This window comes from Natrix helvetica (assembly GCF_964273705.1).
Source record: "Natrix helvetica genome assembly, chromosome: 1".
NCBI classification, from domain to species: Eukaryota; Metazoa; Chordata; class Lepidosauria; order Squamata; family Natricidae; genus Natrix; species Natrix helvetica.
The window spans coordinates 218,298,997-218,316,524 of record NC_138548.1 but is presented as its reverse complement, the minus strand read 5'-3'; the positions used below and the strand labels follow the sequence as shown (position 1 = coordinate 218,316,524).

Sequence of the window (17,528 nt, the reverse complement as noted above, 5' to 3'; positions counted from 1 at the left end):
AAAAATTGTACAACTACAGTTGCTATATTTTTAAGTAATCTTGTTAAGTGTGTTGTGCAAGATCCAAGCTACAAGTAACTATTCCGTGAACAAAAATAATGATGATTATTATTAACGATATAATTAGCTACATCCTTAAATTTCCTTTGGAAGGAAACAAGAAATACAGAGATGGTAGCAGGGTAGCACCGGGTCCCACATAGAGACATGCCACCATGCTTCACATTTTTAACGAGCTGATAACTTCATTACGATTAGCCATAATTGTGACACTGGCTACATTCCACCTTGTTCAGTTCAGACTTCCTTAGTCATGGCAATAGTCAGCCATATCTCCGAATGATTAATACATGTCTTCAGAAACAGCACTGTGGACAGTTTATAAGCATTAGACAAGATCCCCTGGGTTATAATTAACATATTTCTCAAGTTTATTTCTGCTGGACAAAAAAAAAAAAAGATTGTGAGCTTTTGATATTTTAATTCCTAACTTCTAAAGAAGGAGGAATTGAGCTTTCCCTACTCCTACTGGAGAAATTGAAGAACAGAGGCAAGCCAGTTTCTGTCTTCTCCGTCTGCCATACACTATCCATACATGTTATTATTCCAACGTATGCCACGCTGTTCTGTTTTTTTACCCCTAGTCATTTGTCACTTAGCTTACAATCATAACCCCAAACACTTTATTGCATCCAACCAGCTAACAATGTGCAACATTGAAGTAATCATGTCAGTAACCCCAGAGGGGAAGGATCAGTCCTGTTGGTTTGCCTGTGAAAGAATTAAGTTCTTTCTCCGTTCCACAGCATATTTCAATAAATACTATACTTATGGCCCTGGAAGATGTAGGAATGCTTTGATGATCTCGGGTTGACCCTTCCCAGATACCTAGCCTCTTCAGAAACATTTACTCTATTTACCAGCTGTGCCTAAGGGAGGGTCATTGGGAGCCGGTTGGATTGGCCTTTGCTCCCAGTAAGGAAGCATTCCTGCCCTAGGATCAGAAGGAAAGGAATAATACTGAAAACTTACATCTTATTAGTTCATTTTACAAGGGGGCAGAGGGATAAAGGGGAGTTTGGGTAAGAAGGTGAACATTTTACAGGACACCCCCCTCCACCCATTCCCTTTTACAATATCTGATTAATAAGTAAGCATTTTACTATCTATCCTCAGAATATTTAAAAAAAACACCCTACGTTTGCAAGTAGTGAAAAAACCGCAGAGCTCTTCTGTTTGGGGGGGGGGGAGCGGAGAGAACAAATCTGAAGGGTTTTTTTTTTAAAGTCTTTGAGAACTCATCTCAGTACAGCAACACAGGTATGTCATCACAAGAGCATCAGATCATTGTTCTGTGCAGCCTCCCACACACGCACTTGTGGCTCATTCCCTTCCTGCCACCTTCTCCCTCTTTACGCATACATTATGTGTTTGAGTATTGCATTATTGCTGTCCTAGCCTTTGCCACCACAAGTTTAACGATTCGTGTTGAAGGAGAATGTTAGGTGGCTTTAGAACATCTTAATTGCAGTGTACCTGTGCAACTTTCATTCACTGAATTTGACAGATTCCAAAACGATAAATTCTCTAAAGAAAAGGGGGAACATTCTGTTGTTGTTGCTTTTTAGGAGAAAAAAGAAACAAAAGCACAAATGTGTGATCAACTACGTGTTAACATGGATCTTGCTAAACTTTTACATTTTCTATCCGGATGTGCGTAGTGAAAAATATATTCTGTCTCTTATTCAACTGAGTACAGTAATACTCACTACCTCGACTTACAACCAATCGTTTAGTGACCGTTTAAAGTTAGAGCAGCACTGGAAAAAAATGACTTATGGCCCGTTATTCACAATTACAACTATCGCAGCATTCCCCCACGGCCATGTGATCCACATTCATATGCTTGGTAACTGGCTCGTATTTATGACGGTTGTCATATCCCAGGGTCACGTGATCACCTTTCGCGAACTTTGAGAAGCAAAGTCAATAGGGAAGCCAGAGTCACTTAACGATTGTACTACCAACAACCTACTGCAATGATCAACAACTATGGCAAGAAAAGCTGTAAAATGGAGCAACATTAAACTTAGCAACTATCTTGCTTAACAACAGAAACATTGGCTCAATTGTATCTTTTTATTCTTGACGAATGTATTTTATTCTCCTTATGCACACTGAGAGCATATGCACCAAAGACAAATTCCTTACGTGTCCAATTACATTTGGCCAATAGCGAATCCAATCCTGTCCCGTCCCGTCCCGTCCCATCCCATTCTATTTTTATTCTACTCTATTTTCTATTCTATTCTATTCCATTCAATTCCATTCAGCATTCTATCCTATCCCATCCCATCCCATTTGTCAAGAATTACCTATAATACGGAACCAATCCAAAAACATCTTTCCATAATCTGATGCTCTACAGAGCCAATGGGCTTTATCCTAAATCAGGTTACACAGAATTGACTGTCCAGTGATGATAATACAATGATGCCCCAGGTGCAAAGGCTGAGGGAGGGGGCTGCCAGACCACCCACCAATATATGAAATAGGTCAGGAAGCATTTTCTGTCTAGACCTGCAGCAACATTCAACAACATGGGCTTTCTCCTCCCCCCCCCTTTACAATCTCTTCTCACCCACATTATTAAAACATTTCTTCATTCATTCAGAATACAGATAAGATCGGGAGAGTGGCACTGTTAAAAACAATGGGGAGAGAAACAGGATGGACAGGAACTGGAGAAATTGGTACACGTGTGGAATTCATTGTAATAGCAAAGGAGATAAAGCAAAATGATGGGTTTACACAAATGGGCTCTTCGATCGGTCCAGCCATTAGTTTAAAAAACACTATTTTCAGAACAATAGATAAGAGATGCTGTGAATGCTACAGCTACCCCACTAGCGCCAATTCCAGCCGTATGGATTTCTAGGCAAACTTCTGCTAGCATCAAACCGGGAACCTAGACAATATACAGCAGTAAAGAAAAGCAAGCTCAAGCGTATTCATCACCAAAATCCAGAGATCAAGCTATGTTTAATGGAATTGAGCATATGCATATTCCACTTAGCTGCATCCACAATTGGAGCGATTGTGAGGATGGGGAAAAAGGTCACAGAACTTGCTCCCTCCCATATTATTCAAGGGGCCTCGTTCATTCTTCATTCATTCATTTCGCTTGATGGGAGGACTTCCTGACTGGGCCACTTGCCTGCTCCCCTTAATAAGTCTTTACCACCGTTAGACAACCCAGTCTTTTACAGTCGTCCTTCGACACCAAAGGATTTAGCTGTCCTTCAACAAAGCATCTTCAATTAGTACTGCACAGGGTTTCTATTGTGTCCCACCCACCAAGTTATGCAATGATCTTTATCGCCAAGGAGCTCCATCGTCTCTTCCCTCGGCCCAACTTTCCCCCATACCTGCTTCCAAACGAAGGAATCTGTATTGTTCCGGTACCAAGAAATCACCAGGTGAAGGACGGCCAGCAAGGCTCCAGCCAGCACTGCCACCCGCATGCGCACGGGCAGAAGGGTGTAGATGATGTAGATGAAGAAGATGCTCCACCAGACCCCCTCGGAGGCACTCCGTGGCGAGACCTTAAGCGTGCCCAAAGCCTGCACTCCGCACAGCGCCACAATGACCAGATAGCTCACGACCCACATGCAGTTCTGGTGGAAGCCAGTCCGGTTGCAGAGGACCATGAGGGAGAGGAAGAGGGTAGCAGCCACGGCAAGGGCAGTGGTGTAGGACACAAAGGGAGTGCCAGGCACACAGTGGAAGAGCAGCATGATGCCACACGCTAGCACCAAGACGCCCATCAGCACCGTCAGCGAACTCTGGTTCATCTGGAAGAAGTAGCGCTGGTAGAGGCGCTCCAACTTGGCTGAGCGGAAGCGCTTAGAGCGGAACACTTGCAGGAGGCGCCAGCCGCAGTCACTGACAGACAGCCCCTTGGCCTCAACCCCCATGCCGCCACCATCCTCAAATCCCAGGTCCACAGCTTTGAGCCCCAAATCTCCGGTTCCAGAACCAGGTGGAAGCGACGGCGGTTGTTTCCTGCCATAGTGGTCTTCCTGCCAAGAACAGTTCAACCCCAGCGCCCCGCTGCCTCTGCGCTCCAGCTCTTGGTCCTGTAGGCAGCTCATGTAGCGTGGGCCGCAAAGTGCTGGGCGATGGCGCTTGGGCCCATTGCGCTCCCCCCAAGCAGTCTTCCGCTCGTCCACTTTGGGCACCAGGATGCCACTAAACCAGGACATACTGTGGGGAAAGAGAGAAAAGAGTTAGAAGCTTTGGAAAGGCGATCTCTTTTCTCCAAGAGAAGAAGGTGCACGCTATTCCCCCAACAGTTCAAGAGGCATGAACAACTTCCACTGCAGGAATCGCCCCTGGTGAAGTGTAATTGGGTGGGAAGGCGGTCCCTATTCCCTTGCGGGGTCCAGGCATTTTGCATGCATGAAGCTCCCGGGAACCAACAGATCTGCTTTCTTTCACGGAGGAATGTTTTCAGCTGAAATCATTTGACTCATAACACAAAAACGTAGCTCAGGGAGAAAAGACCAGGCTTGAGGGGCAGGAGACACAGCCAGGGGGAACCTGACACAGGATGGCAGGGAGAGACAAGACCCTACCAAATGCCAGATTCTGGGCAGAAAGCATCAGGAGATTCTACAGAGGAGAGTTTTAACACCTATGGTGTGTGTGTGGGGGGGGGGGGAATAAGACTCTGCAAATAACTCTCAAACAACGAGAGATATCCCTGTCAGCATGACAGATCATTCGTTTGGCCTTGGGGAAGCCCCGGTACCTGGAAGGCCCCTAGGAATAGGGCACAATGAGGCGACATGGGTCTCCGTAAGAGAGCACCCTCAGTGTCAGGTTCCTTACTTCCTCTTCATCAAGATGAGGCTGCGACCTGCAGGAAGAAGACATACTGTCAGCTGGTCACACATTAGTTTCCACTCCGTGGCTGAAGCACCAGCTGTCCTCATTCTCTGGAACTCAAAGCTAGGGGTTTTCCTCACACACCCCCTCCCGACTCCTTACTAATCCACAAGTCTCTTTGCACATTTCCTTCCCATTTCGGGCTATTTTGAACTGATAGCTTCCTTCCTTCAAATCCAAACAGACATTTCTACAAAGAATTGTCTACTTACGCATTCTGTCCCTCCCTACCCTTCCCACATACCCACGCTCACACTGCGGGAGATATGCAGTACACAGAGTAAAATAACGATGAGTACACTCGCTGCAACAAGTACTACACCGTTAAGAAAATGATTCTCAGATAAATCCAGCCAATTTTAGTGGCGGTCCTAATTTTTTTTTCCTTCAGATTTACTTCAAACAAGACCAGCAGCAGTAACTGCCTTCAGTCTGTAACTCCCCACTATCCTGGGGAAAATGTAATGCAGCCAGCAAATATCAGCTTTATATTCAGAGGTTGCTCTAGTAACAAAACAGTTATCACTACGCTAATGTTATCTTCATCCCAAAAGACAGATCTCAACAGTCCAACCCAATTTAAGCCATGTCCCTGCATTCAACTTTTACAGATTAATCAAACAACTGTGTAGTGCCTTGACCCCTAAATCTCCTTTTGCAAGGTCTGGAAAGGACAGAAGTAGGGGCAGAGGCCCTACCTAATCTCCTTTTCCAGGCCCTACCTAGTCTTTCAGCACATGGAATTCTTCAGGTGGAAACATAAAAGACTTAAAGTAGGGACAGCATGTATGGCCTTGTGGTCCTTGAAAGACGCTGGGCTTTAGGACAGGCCAGATACAAATGAAGAATGGCATTATGGGGCTAACTAGAAGTTAGATTCATACAATCAAGTTATTAAATCCATTTGAGAGAGGTTTGCATAACACATTGACACACAGTTATCAGTTAACTGTCTAAGCTGGATCTGCACAAGCTAAACCAACCTGGGTTTAAAAACAAAACAAAACAGCCAAACGTAAAATTAACCAAGCTTAGCATGTTGTATATAAAAATGTAGCAATTATTTAGCTGATCTGGTTAACTGCTCTGACTGAACCCAAACACAACAGAACTGGCTTCAGTCTTAAGGATGAAATAAGAAGGGCTTGGGACATCCTTCATCCTAGGGAGAAAGGCTCAAGGTTGACTCAGCCTTCCATCCTTCCGGGGTGGGTAAACTGAGGACCCAGATTGTTGGGGGCAATAGGCTGAATCTGTAAACCGCTTAGAGTGGGCTGTAAAGCACAGTGATGCGGTATATAAGTCTAAGTGCTATTGCTAAAAGGCCATCGTTAAATGCCTCGGCGTAAGGCCCTATTCCACACAGAAAGAGATATATTTAGTTCGATTTCATCAACAGCTTCGAAGATTGCTTTGGTCATCCCACGTAAGATTATAATCATAACCCATAACTGAGAGGCGGTTTAGAGAATGGCAAAGTCAGGAAGGATTGATTGATAGGAGGACCAAGTTCTTAGTTCCTCAGGTTCAAAGACTTATGAGACAAATGTTCTATTAGACTGTAGAGACCAAGAAAGGAGCACGAAGACACACAGAGAAAGATTCAAGGCAGCTATTATTTTAAACTGAAAGGAAGACGAATGTGCCTCACCCCACTTACGTACCTTTGAAACAGAAGAGTTATCTTAGTTTCACTGAGAACATATACCATGTTCCCCCCCCCCCCCCAAGACTGGTTCTTATTTTCTTTTGACCCCCAAAATAAGCGCTTGGCCTTTTTTGTGTGTGTGGAGGTCTTATTATTTTTGAGATGCAGGAGGCAGCTAGCGTGGGCACCTCATGGCTGCTGCTGTGTTACAATGTTTTCAGGGAGGGCTTATTTTGGGGGGGAGGGCTTATTTTAGCACATGCGCTCAAAAGCCCCATCGGGCTTATTATCCAGGGAGGTCTTATTTTCGGGAAACAAGGTAAACAGGGTCCTTGAATTATAACCATTCGTTTAATGACCATTCGAAGTTACAGCAGCACTGAAAAAAAGTGACTCATGGCCACTTTTCACATTTATGACCACTGCAGCATTCCCATGGCCATGCGATCAAAATTCAGATACTTGGCAACTGGCATGTACAGTGGGGCAAAAAAGTATTTAGTCAGCCACCAATTGTGCAAGTTCTCCCACTTAAAAAGATGAGAGAGGCCTATAATTGGCATCATAGGTAGACCTCAACTATGAGAGACAAAATGTAAAAAAAACCCCAAACAATCACATTGGTTGATTTGAAAAGAATTTATTTGCAAATTATGGTGGAAAATAAGTATTTGGTCAATATCAAAAGTTCCTCTCAATACTGTGTTATATATCCTTTGTTGGCAATGACGGAGGTCAAACGTTTCCTGTAAGTCTTCACAAGGTTGGCACACACTGTTGCTGGTATGTTGGCCCATTCTTCCATGCAGATCTCCTTTAGAGCAGTGATGTTTTGGGGCTGCCACTGGGCAACACGGACTTTCAACTCCCTCCAAAGGTTTTCTATGGGGTTGAGATCTGGAGACTGGCTAGGCCTCTCCAGGACCTTGAAATGCTTCTTACGAAGCCACTCCTTCATTGCCCGGATGGTATGTTTGGGACCATTGTCATGTTGAAAGACCCAGCCACGTTTCATCTTCAATGCCCTTGCTGATGGAAGGAGGTTTGCACCCAAAATCTCACGATACATGGCCCCATTCATTCTGTCCTGTACATGGATCAGTCGTCCTGGTCCCTTTGCAGAGAAACTGCCCCAAAGCATGATGTTGCCACCCCCATGCTTCACAGTAGGTATGGTGTTCTTTGGATGCAACTCAGCATTCTCTCTCCTCCAAACATGACGAGTTGTGTTTCTACCAAACAGTTGTATTTTGGTTTCATCTGACCATATGACATTCTCCCAATCCTCTTCTGGATCATCCAAATGCTCTCTAGCAAACTTCAGATGGGCCCGGACATGTACTGGCTTAAGCAGGGGGACATGTCTGGCACTGCAGGATCTGAGTCCCTGGCGGCGTAGTGTGTTACTGATGGTAGCCTTTGTTACGTTGGTCCCAGCTTTTTGCTGGTCATTCACTAGGTCCCCCCATGTGGTCCTGGGATTTTTGCTCACCATTCTTGTGATCATTTTGACCCCACGGGGTGAGATCTTGCATGGAGCCCCAGATCAAGGGAGATTATCAGTGGTCTTTTATGTGTTCCATTTTCTAATTACTGCTCCCACAGTTGATTTGTTCACACCAAGCTGCTTGCCTATTGCAGATTCAGTCTTCCCAGCCTGGTGCAGGTCTACAATTTTGTTTCTGGTGTCCTTCGACAGCTCTTTGGTCTTCACCATAGTGGAGTTTGGAGTGTGACTGTTTGAGGTTGTGGACAGGTGTCTTTTATACTGATAACAATTTCAAACAGTTGCCGTTGATACAGGTAATGAGTGCAGGACAGAGGAGCCTCTTAAAGAAGAAGGTACAGGTCTGTGAGAGCCAGAAATCTTGCTTGTTTGTAGGTGACCAAATACTTATTTTCCACCATAATTTGCAAATAAATTCTTTCCAAATCAGCCAATGTGATTGATTGGTTTTTTTTTTAACATTTTGTCTCTCATAGTTGAGGTCTACCTATGATGCCAATTACAGGCCTCTCTCATCTTTTTAAGTGGGAGAACTTGCACAATTGGCGGCTGACTAAATACTTTTTTGCCCCACTGTATTTACAGTTGTCCTGGGGTCATCTGATCATCATTCTCAAATGGCTTCCAACAAGCAAAGTCAACGTAGGAAGACAGTTTCCCTTAGCAACCACACAAAATGCACTTAAAACTGCAGTGATTTGCTTAACAACTGCTGCAAAAAACATGGTAAATTGGGCCATAACTCACTTAACAACTGCCTTGCTTATTAATGGAAACTTTGGGCTCCATTGTAGCTCTAAGTCAAGGACTGCCTGTAGTGCACACAACAGGTTTTTTTAATATCTAGGGTGATGCCATCTTAAATTTAAGGTCCCATTTCTTCTTAGGGACACAGTGGCTCAGTGGCTCAGACGCTGAGCTTGTTGGTCAGAAAGGTTGGCAGTTCGGCAGTTTGAATCCCTAGCGCCGCGTAACAGAGTGAGCTCCCGTTACTCGTCCCAGCTTCTGCCAACCTAGCAGTTCAAAAGCATGTAAAAAATGCAAGTAGAAAAATAGGAACCACCTTTGGTAGGAAGGTAACAGCGTTCCGTGCGCCTTCGGCGTTTAGTCCTGCCGGCCACGTGACCACAGATATGTCTTCAGACAGCACTGGCTCTTTGGCTTTGAAATGGAGATGAGCACTGCCCCCTAGAGTCAGGAACAACTAGCACATGTGTGTGAGGGAACCTTTACGTTTACCTTCTTCTAAAGCCATAACAGGCAAGAAGCTCTAAAAAAAAGGGGCTGTCCAACCTACATGCTTTCACTTTCTCTCACAGAAACTAATGATCATTTATTCCCATTGAAAAAGAGGAGGATGAGCGTGCAGCCAATTGTCAGCCCTGCCCAGTCAACAGATGAACTGGTCTTCAATGAATGTAATCACAGAGAAACAAATTTACTAATACCTGGAATAAATCTCCTGTTCCAAAAAGGCAAACTTTCTCCCCCTAACATATTGTGCTAGAAGATATCACTAAACCTATTGTAGCTTTCTTTAACCTGGCTACTGTGGGTGTCACCTCCTCAAATTTTCAACAAGGGCTGTTATCTGGGAATTCTGGGAATTGAGATCCGTAAAACGGAAATATTTCCTGGCTGGGAAGGTTAGTTGTGATATAAAAACAGTCTGTATAATCCAGAAGATACCAAGGCTCTTCCCTATCTCATCTCCTTCACTTGCTAGTTCATCTGATCTTTGCAACAGACAACAGCAACCAGAGGTGAAAGGATCCTTATAATTACAGCTCTACCAATATTCAAATCCTTATCCCCAGGGTTCTCAAGCTATAGATTGGGATGCCCAGGAAGACACAAGCAATGTTTCCAAGGCAGAACTGGAACACCAGACAAAGGTCACTCCAGCTTTGTCTCAAAAAGCTCAAGCAAGAATAAAACCCGATCATATTTTGATCCATCCAAACTGTCCCAAATCACAGCTGCTTTGTCCTTCTCAGGGTTATAAGGCAGGATTTCAGAAGGCCTGGATTAGCACCTTAACCCAATAACTCAAGTCTCCCTATGTTGTGCCCATGTTCTTCTCTAGCGTTTATCCCAGCGTGTGATCCAATGAATTTTGAACTTCTGCCTTCGTGTGAAGGGAAAAGCATCTCCCAACATTGTCCCTTTCGCCAGCCTAAACTTGCAATTCAGCATGAAACCAAACTGGGATAGTTTTCTCCTTTCAAACTCTATTTGTCTTGACTGTCAGCCAAAACCAGAGCTGGTTTTAGCTTTGGCTTCTTCAGAGAATGATTCCAATACCATTCAACAGAACTGTTGTCTCCATCTATTCTGGGAGATGGGGACAGTGTTATGATAGCACCCTTCTATCACAGGCACTTGGGAAACACATCAAAATACAGTCCCTCTTCCTGTCCCCTCTGAACTCAGGCAGAATAACCCCATCCTAGTCCATCAGGACTCTGGCCAAGTCATCTACACTGTGAGACACAGCAGCCGAGCGAGACACAAGTACAGCTTCGTGGCAGGCTAGAGATATAGGCCAGGGGGTGCTGTGCAGAATAAAGTGGCAGATGCAAGCTTTTGGGAGAGAGAGAAAAAGGCCACAACTAAAGAACACTAAAATAGCACATCTCAGAATTCAGTTTTCCCAGCAAGAGTATGTCACTCCCCCAAATGCAGGGGGAAAAAATCAAACGATACAATAAGAATACCAACAGTGATAGAACTGCAACAGTAGCTGGATGGGCCTAGTAGTGTTAGTGTTAGTGTTAGTGTTAGTGTTAGTGTTAGTGTGTGTGTGTGTGTGTGTGTGTGTGAGAGAGAGAGAGAGAGAGAGAGAGAGAGAGAGATATTTTGTTGATTGATTTAGCAATTATGTTGTCCTCAACTTACAACAGTTCGTTTAGTGACCGTTCAAAGATACAACGGCACTGAAAAAAGTGACTTATGACCATTTTTCACACTTATGACCATTCCCATGGTCATGTGATTTACACTCTGATATTTGACAACTGACTCACAATTGTTGACAGCTGCAGTGTCCCAGGATTTGTGATCCCCCTTTGTTACTAATTTAACAACTGCAGTGATTCAATTAACCAATATGGCAAGAAAAGTCATAAAATGAGGCGAAACTCATTTACACTTCTCACTCAGCAACATACATTTCGGGCTCAGGTGTGGCCATAGGTTTTGAGGTTACTGTAACCTGTACAGTATTGGATGATGGGCTTGGGTGGGTCGGCCCATTCTCCCCTGGACTGCCAAGCTAATTTTGGGCCCATCTATTTCACAGGGTTGTCCTTGTGGGGGAGACACACATATAGCTTCACTCTTTTGAGCTCTGAGAGAAAAGTCAGGATACATATAAACCACCCTAGACACTGTGTGTGTGTGTGTGTGTGTGTGTGTGTGTGTGAGAGAGAGAGAGAGAGAGAGAGAGAGAGAGAGAGAGTGAGTATATGCCAGGCCTGTGAGCAAGTTCCCCAAAGCCCAAGGAGTGCAGGTTACAGGTCAACATTCTTTCTCTCCTACCCCTCCGGTGGTGGTCCTCCTCCTCCTGTCTGGCTGCTTGCAATATTGCATAGGGGAGAAAGCTCCACATTGCAGGATCTTTTCCTTCACTCATCCCCCTCCCCCCTCTTTGTAGGAGGCATGTGCAGAACAGAAAAGAACACATGAGTAGGGTGAAAAAGGTCATGGAAAGCCCACCTGTTCCTCCTCACCCCTCTAGACCCAAGTTACATAGCTTACCCTCATTTTTTTTGGCCCCTTTACTGAGGCATCCCAGAAAAACCAATATGGGAGGCGGGGGAGGGGGGGACGAGACCAAAAAAGCGACGATCTCCGGTCTGACAGTCCAGGCCATACATTTCAGACACGTGCAGGACTCCCCCCCCCTCCGCCCCCCCTTCTAATGCAATGAATTCGAATTCTTAGGCCTTTTTCGCCTGTAAACATCCGAAGCAAAAGAGAACGGGGGCTTATTCCACGTCGGTATATTTGATACAACCCTGTCAAGCCCATTCAATCGGGGCGGGGTGCTTGCAAGCCAGGGAACTTTCCCGGCGCTGAGCAACTCCGGCGCCTTACAGAGGGGCCTGGAGCCCGTGTGTACCGGACAGGTGCGTCCTCACGCCCCTTTCCTCGCAATCTCCGCAGCTGCCGGCCTGCCGTGCGCCCCAACGGAGACGCTTCTCTCTAGCCAAGGCTCCCCCAACCAATTCGTACCCCGCCGCCGCCCCCCAGAGCCGAGGGAGAGACGGCCTAAGGACTGCCCGGCTCCTCTTCCCGTCCTTTCTCTCTCATCCTTCTCAAGATTAGGCTTTGGCCAAAAGGCCCGGCCTCTCCAAAGCCGCCTGTGTCCCGTCGTCCCCCGCCCCCCCCCCGCCCCCGATTCGGCTCCAAGGCTCCAGAGGCGTAAGGCGGGCGCCTCTCGGTCAACTCGTTCGGCTCCTCCTTGCGCGCTCGGCAGCCGCAGTTGCGCCCCGTTCCACCTCCCCGCCGTTCGTTCCCTCAATTCACCTCGCAACGCCCGAGCGGTTTCGGTGGAAAAGCTGGGCCGCCTTCCTCTCGGGCCAACAGGGATAAAAGCGGGAGCCGTTCTCCCCCTGCGCTCGGCAGCTCTCGTCTCCCAGCTCCTTCGCTCGGTGTTTTTTACGGCTTGTCCCCTGCTTGCCGCCGCCGTCTCTTCTCCATTCCTGCCTGCTCGCTCTGGGCCCGTCCCCTCCCTCCCGCGTTGTCCAGGGTAAACGCCCTCTAGCCCGGATCCACAAGGCTCGCCCCACTCTGTGTGCGCTCTCGACCGGGGATCGCCAAGCGGGAGGCCTTAAAGGCACAAGATCCCTTTTGCCTGCTTCTCTCCCCCCTCCCCTCCCCCGTCGCGTTGGGATGCGGGGGCAGTTGTGGAGGGAGGGAGGGGGGAGACGCCAAGGTGCAGAGGAGAACCGTGATTCTTGGCAGGGAACGCGCTTGGCAACGGAGTCAGAAGAGGCTGTCCAACGCAGGCAGGGGCACCTGCTGCAACCAGGCTGAAGGACGGAGGGGAAGCGGGCACCCGTTCGCCCGGTGGCTTTTTAGCTCGCTCCTCCGCGGTGGGTGATTGATATTCGTCGCCTTAGAAGCCTGCCCTCAACCTGGTTTTCCGGGGATATCAAACAACCTACCGCCCGGGTGAAAAAAATAACCTCGTGTCTGTTATAATTACAGATCAAGTGCTTCCCCAATGGGGCCTCTTTCCTGCGGTTGCATTTTTCCAGTATAAAGGAGGTATGCGCCCCAAATTAAGCGATTCCCCCCAAAAAATAATGTCAGTTAGTCACATGGGGAGGAGCTCAGCTTTGTGTTTTTGCTCTGTGGCCACTTGTTGATTTTTCTCCCCTTTCCTAAACTCTGAATAAGCTTGCTCTTCCCCCCACCCCATGTACCATAGGCTACACCAAAATAACAGGTAGCCCTAGTTCTAACTCTCTGATAAGGTATTGAGGAACAGTTGGCCAGTGGTGTATTAACTATTAAGCAGACTAAGCACTGCTTAGGGCACAGGGCACCAGGCCCAAGGAGACACCACAAAGTTGAGAAAGAAAAAAAACCCAATTAAGATTTGTATAGTACATACAAAGGAGGGGGGCACCAAGATTTGTCAGTGCTTAGGGCACCAGCGACCCTTCATCCTCCACTGCAGTTGACCTTGGGAAAGAGGCCAATGGATTAAGAAATGCCCTGCTGGCAAGCATTAGTATCGGCTGAGGAGACCCAAGTTAGGTTTATTGACAGTTTGTCCTCCTCCTGGAGGAAAAGGAGCTGCTTTCTCTCAGCTGTCACACAGAAAGCAGAGGGGTGGTGGTGGCTGAACACTAACTATTACTATTTAATCCCTCTCTTAATTTGTGCTTGTAAGGAAAAAGGGGAAGGTAAATCCTCTAGGCTTCCCAAGAGGGGAGGCTAGATGATTAACTTGAAGGAAGCCCCAATGGGGATTTGGGAAGAGGCCGCAGAGACTGGTGTAGTCTTTTAAAGGCATGTCTGAGAGAGCCTTCTGCTGTTGCAGCTGCAAACATGCCTTGCTGCATGGTGGCTAAGCATAGCCCACAGACCCATCACCCTTCTGGTTTCCAGACTGGCTGGCTATGGAATAATGCCAACAAATCTCCTTAACAGAGCAACTTACTAAAGCACTCTTTGGGAGTGATTATCCCAGATACAAAAGGTCTGTGCTCTTCCCCTGGGCCTTCTTGATTTGCTTCTCCCCAGGCAAGAAACATGGGGAAGGGGGTGCTAATGAATTAATTGATTCCAGTGTCTTTGTCCTTGGGTTCCATTGCATCATATTTGGTGTCCTGGGGATTTGGGGATATCATGTGGTAGTTTTAACCCTTCCTGAACTGGAAGCCAGAACGTTACTAAATCCTCAAAGAGCAGATTTCTTTTTCTTTCTTTCTTTGTGAAGGTTTCTACCAGTAAGAATGCCAAATTCTTCTTTTACCTGCCATGTTCCTTTCTAATCATTTCTGAAAAATAATGCCATAAATTATCAACTTGGCTTGGTACAGTATTTGCGAAAGGCAAATTCCTACTTGTTCTAGATTTGAGGAGTAAAAGGTAAAATATTTTAGTATTTCTAGAACCTTGGGACTTCTCAGAGGTGTTACAAAAATTTACTTTTATCCACTTCTTTCCTCTTGCTTTCCTCAGCTCATGGCTACAGGTAACAGATACACAGGTTGAAATTTACATATTTTGAAATTTTGAATCCCTTGGTGTTGAATATCCACAATCCATTTTTATTTAAAATGTTGTAATCACTAACAACTAAGTACATAATGTTGTCCTAAGTTTGGAAAAACTCCACTGGAGTAAGAGAGGTCTCTCTAGAATAAGAGTATGATTCTGCTGTGAGTTAATTTGTTTTTATGTGTGGGGATAGTGTGGTTTCTATATTATTATTTTGATTGGTGGCATAGTCAACTATCTGTTTAAATTGGATTTGGCATTTGTCATCTACGTATCTCAAGGCAGATATTGTCTGATGGAGTTAAAGGTATCATCATAAGATATACCTTTTTCCAAGGAAAGCAGCCTTTTGAAATTTATCATAGTAATTTGGTCAATGCTGATGGCATTCAAGTGGTGTTTCAGAGGTTTTGGAGTTGCATCTAAGAAGCCTATTAACTATTGGTAGATTTCTTTTGCCATTTTACTGCTACCCTAACCCCATCCAGACTTTTTGTCTTTCTTATCAATAATCTGGGTGTTATGTGACAAGTGATCATCTGTTTGAATTCTAAAGTCCCGCTAGCTTCTTTATTTCCTATTGTCTATTTTGTGGTCCCTCCAGTTCTTGCTTGCAGGCAAGTGGTATTCCTTACAAATATTCCAGTGCTCCTTTGTTGATACTTTGTCATATGCCATTGTTTGTCTGTGCGATCTTCTTGCAGCAGTTAACTAGGTGGCCCACTGTTTCTTCAGCTTCTTTGCAAAGGTGGCGTTTACTTTCAGTTGCTATCTTTCCAATTCTGGTTTTGTATGTTCTTAAAGTTTGGTCTTGTGCAGCCAGAGTTAGTCTGTCTTTCTCTTTCTTAACCATTGCCAGGTCTTTATTGTTATCTGCTTTGCCTGGGTTGTTTGTTTGTTTGTGTGTTTGTTTTTTTGGTAGTGGTCTTTAAATCATTGTTGACTCCTGGCAACCACTGTGTTTCCCCAAAAATAAGACAGGGACTTATTTTCTTTTGACCCCCGAAATAAGCGCTTGGCCTTATTTTTGCAGAAGTCTTATTATTTTTGAGGTGCAGGAGACGGCAAGTGTAGTCACCTCATGGTTGATGCTGTATTACAATATTTTCAGGGAGGGCTTATTTTCAGGGGGAGGGCTTATTTTTAGCCCAATTGGGCTTATTATCCAGGGAGGTCTTATTTTCGGGGAAACAGGGTACCTTGACAATTCCCTGCAGTTATCTTGGCAAGATTTTGCAGAAGTGGTTTGTCATTGCCTCCTTCCCAGGACTGAAAGGAGGGACTGTCCAAACTTACCCATCTGGCTTTACTGCCTAAGGTAGAATTAGAACTCACAGCTGGGTTTCTAGCCTTCAACCTGAACCACTCCCCAAAACTAGATTTCGTCACTATGTATAAGGGCTCTTAAACAAAATATTGCACAGAAGAAGAATGTGTCAAATACTTCATTCATTTTCAAGATGCATATCCTTTCTTTTCTAAGAATTCAAGACACCTTGGAATAAAATATAATGAAAGCCATTATGTAAAATCATTAGAAAAGAAACAATAGACCAGAACAAGGTGGGTAGGGGACACAAAGAATTGCAGTTTAAATAACTATTAATCATATTCATACTGGAATATAAGGAGCAAATAAGCAAACCAAAAGGAAATTAAAAATAGCCTGGAACACTCAGCCTTGTGTAATCTAAATGTTTTGGTATTAACAGAATTCCTCCAAAGTATGAACAAGGCTGGCTGGGAATTATGGATGTTATAGTCCAGTGATGGCTATCCTTTTTGTCGCCAACTGCTGAAAGTGCATGCGCACACACCCATAATGCAATGTGCATGCGATATGTCCCACGCGCCCTGCTCCTCCATGCATGCGTTCAACCCTCCATATGCCCCCTGTGCATGCATGCAGCCCCCAACCTCCGCACATGCATGCATGACCCCCTCGCATGCGCCCTGCCATGCATCCATGTGCGTCTCCTCACATGTGCAGCAGAGACCCCAAAACCAGCTGGCTGGTGGGAGGCATGTGCGCATGCACAGTGGAACTGAGGTGGGATGACGGCTCATGTGCTCGCAGGGAGGGCTCTTGTGTGCCACCTGTGCCATGCGTGCCATGGGTTCGCCATCACGATTATAGTCCAAAGATTCCTGGAAGGGTGCCTGTTAGGGCTAGCTGTTCCTGGGTATCAAAATAAGGAAAGACCAGGCCAAAGGCCATCCTCAGTAGCAAGGTTTCTAATAATCAGGAAAGGCTTGAGGAAAAGATTTCCTCAAAAGTAGAGTTCAGCCCCCAGGCACAGCCATTGAAAATATAATACGAGCACTACACACACGGTGCTTGATAACATGACATCAGTCCCGGTCTCTGAGTTTAACAATTAAACAATTTTAAGCAAAGGAGAAAATATCTGGAGGAGGAATGGAGATAAAAGTAGAGATAAGTTGGTAGCGATGTGCACATTTTATTTCATATTTAAACCGATTTGTCTTTTCCAAAAGGGCACCAAAGTTGCTTTTTAAATATATATTTTTAGTTCAGAAGCGTTGTAACTGCTATAAGGATACATGTATGGAATGAACAGCAGCAATAGAGATGCTACCCAGAACTATTTCATTGACTTTGACTTTTTCTTTTAAAAGATGTTTATATAAGAGGCAAATGGGTAAAGTGATTTGCCTCTTCCT

At 45.4% G+C, this 17,528-nt stretch overlaps 1 protein-coding gene across 2 annotated transcripts in view; it reads right to left on the bottom strand.

Moving 5' to 3' along the window:
* ADCY6 (adenylate cyclase 6) overlaps nucleotides 1–13,213 on the bottom strand; it is a 78,793-nt gene extending 65,580 nt beyond the window's left edge. The window contains exons 1-3 of one of the 2 annotated variants that reach the window (XM_081956079.1): nucleotides 12,636–13,213; nucleotides 4,814–4,921; nucleotides 3,429–4,266 (exon numbers count right to left, since the gene is read on the bottom strand). In XM_081956079.1, coding sequence (XP_081812205.1) covers nucleotides 3,429–4,265 — 837 coding nt within the window. In that variant the 5' untranslated portion in view covers nucleotide 4,266; nucleotides 4,814–4,921; nucleotides 12,636–13,213. The remainder of the gene's footprint in view (nucleotides 1–3,428; nucleotides 4,267–4,813; nucleotides 4,922–12,635) is intronic. The other variant, XM_081956080.1, reaches the window with a different exon arrangement.
* Nucleotides 13,214–17,528: the final 4,315 nt, after the last annotated feature.